Source organism: Crocodylus porosus, unplaced genomic scaffold (genome assembly GCF_001723895.1).
Source record: "Crocodylus porosus isolate Cpor-Errol unplaced genomic scaffold, CroPor_comp1, whole genome shotgun sequence".
NCBI classification, from domain to species: domain Eukaryota; kingdom Metazoa; phylum Chordata; order Crocodylia; family Crocodylidae; genus Crocodylus; species Crocodylus porosus.
The window spans coordinates 20,601,092-20,609,005 of NW_017728907.1; the positions used below are offsets into that span (position 1 = coordinate 20,601,092).

General features: G+C 43.0%; 1 protein-coding gene across 1 annotated transcript in view; it reads left to right on the plus strand.

Moving 5' to 3' along the window:
* The window catches only part of XPR1 (xenotropic and polytropic retrovirus receptor 1), a 190,537-nt gene that overhangs the window by 173,994 nt on the left and 8,629 nt on the right, over positions 1-7,914 (plus strand). The window contains exon 11 of the mRNA XM_019530946.1: positions 7,362-7,528. Coding sequence (XP_019386491.1) covers positions 7,362-7,528 — 167 coding nt within the window. The remainder of the gene's footprint in view (positions 1-7,361; positions 7,529-7,914) is intronic.

Below are 7,914 nucleotides of genomic sequence, written 5' to 3' on the forward strand. Positions count from 1 at the left end.
CCTGCCCTTTGGGCAGGGGGCTGGACTCGATGATCTCCCGAGGTCCCTTCCAGCCCTAATGTCTATGAAATCTATGAAAATCTATGAAATCTGATGCACAAAGAGGCTGAATGACTTTTGCACAATCTCTTATAGAAGAAATACTGGAGTTGTCTCCTGCCAGTTTTCTTATTTCAGCACATCTTGCCATGTTGCAGTGCACAGTGCCTTGAGAAAATAAAAAGATTAGGAAGATTTGCAATGAAGATATTTCTACATGAAATCTTTGCATTTGACAGTACCTACCAAAGAGCAAAAAGGTGCGTCGTCTGCAGAAGTGGCAGAATCAATTCCAATGTGCAAGCATTGCTGTTAGAGACATTATTTCCCCTGTTAAGCTAGTACTGTCACTTCCTAGTTGATATGCTGACTTCCTACGGGATCCATAAAACTGCATCTCAGGTAGTTACTGGTTGACAGTAAATGTGCTTATGGGTTGCATTAACAATGTCATTCTGACAGTTGTTTTCATGTATATGAGTCATTTCTACCTGTTTATCACATTTACCTTGTTGTGTCATGGGATACAGATAGCTGTTATAAACCACACTATGGTCAGGAGGTTCGTGGGGTATCACGAATATTTTCTTGTGCTTATTTCACTGATATGGCATGTGTGGGCTCCTTGAAAAGCCCATGTTATGCCGTGTCCATTTATGTTGTTGTTATCACTGTATAGATTATTAGGGATGTGTGAAGCGGGCTGTATTCGATTTGGATTCAGCCCACTTCGGGGGACAGTGAGTGGATTTTGATTTGGATTACTGTCCCAATTTGATTCGATCAGATCCAGATTTGAAGATTCAATGCTGATTCAGAGAATCAGTGATTCAGCCATAGATACAGCTTTAATTGCTTTTTCTACATAACTCGAAGTACCAAGCGTAGCTCATGAATGCTGAGATGACGGGGCAGATGGAGTGTCCCACATGGGCATGGGAGGGCCACCCGTGTGCTCGGCGGCAGACCCGGAAGTGAACTAGATGTATTTCTGGTCCACTTCTGGGTCCGCCACCGAGCGTGTGGGATCCCCCCCTCCACACCCTCCTGGCTCTGTGATCGGCCCTGGGGGGACCCCAGGTGCCCCTGAAGACCCAGGAGGCACCAGTTGCTGAGCCGGGGGCAGGGATCTGGGTCTGTTGCAGGGTCCACTTCCGGGTCCGTCACTGAGTGCACTGGGGACCCCCCCCCCACCCCCACACACACACCCAACACTTCCATGGGAGCTCCATCCGCCTCACCATCTCAGCATTCACAAGCCGCCTGGTACCTTGAGGTATGTAGAAAAAATATATAAAGCTGTGTCTATGTCTGAATCATCGAATTTCTCCTAATCTCTCTGAATTGATTCGGAGGGTTCTGATTTGATTCGGAGAGATTAAAGGGTCTCCTGATTCGATTCGGAGATTCGACCGCTGAATTGAGCCAATCTCCACCAGATCAAATCAATGACTGAAGCTTCACAGAGCCCTAATTGTTATGTTTTCAGTATATATCTTTCTGACTTTGGGTGTGGTGTAGCCAAGGAACTGAGGGGTGTATACTTGAGGAAAAAGAATTAGGTGTAACTGCTAACTCTCTCTTGCTATTGTGATACTAAGGCAAGGACGATTGTCACTCTTAATCACAGAGAAGAGAGGCCACTGGTAGGATGGGCACCCAAGTTATTGTCTGCTTGTAATGTTAGAAATCAACCCTATAGCAAAGGCATCTGAGAGAAATTGTCTGTCAGCCAGACGAATGCAGGATGTCCCGGGGAGAGAGATGTCTGGAGGATTATGGAGACTCATGAGGAATTTGGACATTGCTGCTGGTGAAGCAGTGCTGGTTTGGGGGTATTATAAGGGCTGTTTGTAAGGTATCAAGAGTCTTCAGGTTTTTCCCTGGCTGGAGAAGGGTACGGGCCCCAGCAGCCACATCTAGTAGGATCAGCAAGAAAGTTGACTTCTGGAGACACTGACAGGACTCTTGGGGGTAGGAGGTAGCCAGAGGAGAAGGTAAAAAACTTGTCCTTTTTTTCGGTCTCCAAACTTGGGGTCAGTTTTCTTGTATAATTCTTGCCTTTCTACACTTGATCTTAGCCACAAGAGGCCTTTTGGCTCCTTAGCAATTGCCTGTGGAAAGAGTGTTCTCCATGCGAGTGGATCTTCCAGGCTAGTTCATTCTATGGAAAAGGGGACCTAACATTCTTTCACAACCCAAGCAAAACTGGAACTGGTAGAGATTCCCCTGCTGCAGCTGTGAGGTCCATTATAAAGGCAGTGGAGCTGAGGCTTATGGGAATAAGGCATTATCCCAAGCCAAACTTTGGTCTGTTCCTTGGCACAAGTGGTGGGACTCAAAGTTCTGGTGGTAATTTGCTGGTCACATCATACACTGCCTAACTGGATAGCAGTTAACTTGGTATCAATTTGTATGGTATTTAATTGCTGGTATGTAACAAATTAATTTTTATTTTGGGCTGGGACTACAGGTCTAACCTTAGACCAGGTTAGGTTTGGCACTTTTTTTTGGTGATCAAGATGCTTTTGTTTCAAGCTGGTGACAACTATTATAGCTTAGTCAGGTTTATATTGCACAGCAGTGCTTATCTGAGAAGGCTGGATGATAAAACCACTAAGAAGTCTGGGATTATCTCAGTTCTTACAGAAAAAACCGCTACTAGATGCGGCAACTAATGCACCAGGAATGCTTATTGAAGGCTATTGTGCTCAAAGCAAATTCTTCAATAATACATGGCATTGATTTTTGCTGTATTGAATAGCATACAGTGTTTACGTTCTTCAGGATAATTCAACAGGGTAAACAGATAGCATTCTCTGGAAGCAAAGTCAATACTAACTGCATTCACTGTGGTATTAACTGTTAGTGTTTGCATAGAAAATGGTCCTCTCCCTGGCTGTTTGGAAAGGATTATAATTTGAAGAAATTATTAAATTAATATTTTATCTCAAGATGCAATTCAGGCTCTTTCTCCAGCTTTTACTAGACACAGAAAATGGCAGTTCCTGTTGCCAGCAAGGGGTGTATGAAGCGGGCCCTATTCAATTCAGATTCAGCCTGAATCGGGGACAGTGATTGGATTCATTGATTTGGATCACTGTCCGCGATTTGATTCAGCCGAATCCAGATCTGAAGATTCAGTGCTGATTCGGAGAATCAGCGATTGGCCATAGACACAGCTTTAAATGTTTTCTCTACATACCTTGAGGTATCAGTGCAGCTTGTGAACGCTGTGATGCTGGGGCAGATGGAGCGTCCCACTTCCAGGTCTGCCGGAGAGTGCACTGGGGGGCTCCCCTGCCCCCTCCTAACTTGGCAATTGGCCATGGGGAAACCTCGGGTGCCCCTCCAGACCCAGGAGACACGAGTCGCCGTGCCAGGGGTGGTGCAGGGGCCTGCCGCATGCGCTTCCCAGTGGATCCAGAAGTGAACCAGAAGTGTTTCTGGTCCACTTCTGGGTCTACCGCTGAGTACGCTAGGGACCCCCTGTGGTCCTGTGGGACACTCCATGTGCCCCAGCATTGCAGCATTCACAAGCCACCTGTTAGCTAGAGGTATGTAGAAAAAACATTTAAAGCTGTGTCTGTCTGAATCGCTGAATCTTTCTGAATCTCTTTGAATTGATTTGGAGGGTTCCGATTCAATTTGGAGAGATTAAAGGGCCCTCTGATTCTGTTTGGATTTGGAGATTCAGCCACTGAATCAGGCCGAATCTCCACCAAGTCCAATCAGGGACCGAAGCGTCACACAGCCCTATTGCCAGCAGCACCTTGCCTTTCTCTGCTTTGTGACAGCTACAGGATAGCATCAATGGTCTTACTCTCTTCTTCAGAGTATAGAAACATTTTGTTGTTTATTTAACTTTTTGCTACTCTGGGACACTGTGTTGAGCAATGTGTGGTGTCTGTACAAGGTCTCTACTGGAATCATTTTTATAGGTCAAATTATGAAGACATAAATATGGAAAATCTTTAGCAGAGCATGCAAACTGGCCTTCCACCATAGCACCTTTTGCTTTACATACCAAGGGAGAGGACAAGGGAACATGAACTACTTCAAGACACTAGGAAGTTGGGCAGCCTTTGTCCCTTCTGAATTGCTTAAGGCTGTAGCTTGCTCACTTGGAAATGCTTAGAAATTCACATTGTATGCTTGCAAATTTTCGTGCTGAAATTCTAACCTGTTTCCTGTGACAGTTTACCTTTTTAAGAATGCAGTTTTGATCAGCTCTTTGTGGTCTGTGATGTCACCTCGCAATTCCTGAGCCAAAGGGTCCATTTTGGCTTGGACAGATTAAAGACTATGTCATCCCAGAAAATCATTGCAGTCCCTTAACTGTACGGGCAGTCCAAGCGCAGTAATGGAATCACTCTCTCTTGACTACAGAGAGGCTATGAGATAGCAGGTGTCCAGGGTACTTCCTCTTCCTCCCTGAATCACTTTTCGTGACTATGTTCTTAGCAGCTTCCAACACTTCATTATGAAGAAGGACCACTGGGTGAACTGTTCCTGCTTAAATAGACCCTGATAATTATCATAAACAGACCCAGCATGTATTGTTTCTGCAAAAGTGGCAGGCATGTAGTAGATGGAACCTCTGGGCAGAATATCAATGCCTTGATTTTCCAGCCTTCTGAGCAGCATTGAAGAGGGCCGTGAGGACCAGCCAGTGGAGATTGAGATATAATTGCTTGCCTAGAGCAGTAACATCTTTCTGCACACTACCTGAATACCAATGAGGGCACACAAGGAAGGAAGGTGTCAAACAGAATCATGGGCAAGAGAAAAATAGAGGTGGAAAAGAAGAAAAGTGATGGAGAGAGGGCACCCAAGGATGGAGTTTGAAGACAAGACCTGTTCAGTGTGTGTAATGAGGAAAGACTGGTATTTCAGTAGAATTTGCAGGGGGAAAAACCTGTATCAAATGAATGGCTTAGAAACAAAATGGATATGGGGAGGGTACCGTTTTGATCCAAAGCACTGATGAGTGAATACTCCTAGAAATGGGGAGGGAAGGGGAACTGAAGCCAGGATGAGTAACTGAAAATTAGTACATCCCTTTGAGCTTGATTGCTAATGCAGCAAGAGCTCCTAATGGAGTGTTCTCTGTATAATAATTGCATTCAATAACCCTTCAGTTGATTTAGCTTTGAGCAGTGTTAAAACTTGACATCACCTTACCGTGAAACTGCCTGTGTAGGGAGCTGTATTGCCAGCTCCAGTATCACTGATTTGTTCTCGTTCTATAGTTTATGACGATAAAATATACAGCAGACCATCCCTTTTCATGAATAGAAGGCTCCAAAGAAACAGCTTGGGAACAAAGAGTAGCCTTCCAACAGTCATTGCCCCTTCGCTGCTCCCTGGAAGTGTACATGACTGAATTGTCATATGTAGAATAGGGCATGGTAAGGAATGCTCTTCTCTGTCCTCACACTTCTCTTTCAGCTCCTTTAAGCTGTGGGAAAGCAGTAGGTCAGTTAATGCTGACTTAGTTTCTGAGCCATCTCTCCCCACTGGATACTTTTTGAACACCCGGTCTTATTTTTGGGCTTGGCCTATACAGATCTTGAAGGGACTGTTGTTTCAGGCCACTGAATATTAGCCACTCTAATTTGTAGAATAATGCAATGGAAACTCCAAGGGAGAACTTGGACTCACTTCTTGTGTGAAGCCTTCACCAATAATGGTTGATCTGGGTCTTGGTTCATAACGTTTGTATGTTTTGTGGTGATTCAGACTTGGGAATGTGAGAGTGGGAAGGCCATATTAGTAGATCCAGTATGTTGGTGCCTTATGATTAGGGATTTTTCTATGTAAGCCTCTAAACAGCAGTCTGTTTTCTGAAGTTGCGATGCTGGTGATATTCCCAAACCTGATTCTTCATCTCCCCAGGGAAAACATGATTATTTGATGAAGATTAGTCGAATACTTGTTATCTTATGCAAAACCAAGAAAGCCCATCAAAGCAGAAGACTGAGGAAAGCAATTTGTTCTCTTGTTCTGTTATTTTGAGACTTGGGTTTTGCTGCATAAGTAACTTTAATACATTTGGTTAGGGAGTGTGTTATGAAAAGAGGGTGCGTGTGTATTTGACCTATATCCTGCATATTGTGTCCAGAAAGCTTGAAAGACATAATGGGAAAAAATGTGCTATTATGCTATCTCTGTCATTTTTCAAGTCCATTAATTTTATTCTATTGCCCCACATACACACATTACATTCTTATCCTATTACAACTGAGAACAGGAACAAAGACAAATTGAAAAATTGCCATTTTTGACATCACTAGATAGCTTTAAGGAATTCATCAATTTAAAGCCATGCTCTGAGTAAACACACTGCCATAGTTCATTAGTATAGACACACTTTTTTATATTAGAATTTTTTTATTGGCTTTGTTAGCAAATCAGCGAATGAGCAATTTCAGTTGCCGCAGAGAGAGACACCTGGTAACAAGTGAATGCAAAAAATCTCTCATCTTGAGAAATCAGTTTAACATGTTTTATTTTGATTCATTCTTTCGGGATCCAAATATGTGGCTAATTGAAAAACAAAATTTAACAGTGCAATCTATTTTTATCTAAGTATTTAAGAGAGGGTGACTAATATGAAAAAGAAGAAAATTTAACAGAGTTGAGGAAGCAGTGTGTCCTTATATTAGAGGTGTGAAATAACTCTTGTTTACAGAAATATACCCCCATACTAGCAATGTCTAGGCCCCAGTTCCTTTCCTAAATAAGTGTTCTCCAAGTGTTTTAAACTCAAATTTGAGTCTGCTTGGGGTTGCAAACAGCCATGCTACTACAAAGTCTCCTTTCTGATCATTTGCTTCCTCCGACACTGTTTCTGAAATGATCAGTAGAATTGTTCTTCACTTCATCCTGCTTTGCAAGTCGTGAATGTGCTAATTTACCGTTCCTTATTACTGGTGTAACCTAAAATGTCATTTAAATAAATCGTGATGACTGAGCTTGTTTCTCACCTTTTGTACTTCCCTATTTTGGTAAGATATGACTCTCAGCCTCCTCCTGCTGGACAGAATGAAAATGACAACTTTACCACCGTTCGAACAATAAGGCATACTTAACAATTTTTGTCCCAAACATTGCATGTCAAATAGAGTTTGAGGAGGAATCAAACTCTTAAAACTTCTTCTAGTACTTCTTTCAGAGAGATGACTTTGGTTTGACTGGAATTTGGGTAAAAGGGGAATTTTTGTCAGTCAGCTATATTTTTATTGGCCCCTTTGAAGTTGAAACAAAATTATTATTTGGTAAGGCAAATTTTATAGAATTGTACTGTTCTCTTTTTCCAGCGCAAAACCACAGTGACACCCAAGTGTTCTTCTACCTGTGGATTGTCTTCTATTTCATCAGCTCCTGCTACACCCTCATCTGGGACCTGAAGATGGACTGGGGACTCTTTGACAAGAACGCTGGCGAAAATACTTTCCTTCGGGAAGAGATTGTTTACCCACAGAAAGTATGTATACAACCTACCTTCATTTTGGGAAGGTTTTGCAAATGATTTATCAAAATTGTTTGGATTGAGGGCACATGCTGCTTGGTCACTAGAACTTCCTAGATGCAAAGCGTTAGGTATTTCTGATGGTAAGATTCCAAAGAGACGGTACCATTCTGTCGTACATTATTAGAAATGAAGAGGCAAACAACATATATCGATATAGCCAGCAAGAGAATACGCAGCCTGTGTACCTGGATATTTTACAACATTCTGTACCCTTTTTGACCATATCCGGATGAGTATGCCTGCGGCATCACATACTGCACATTCAGCTGTTCTCCACGCTGCAGGGTAGCAGCATGGGGGTGTTTTTTGACCCCAGGAGATCCCAGGGTCAACACCCC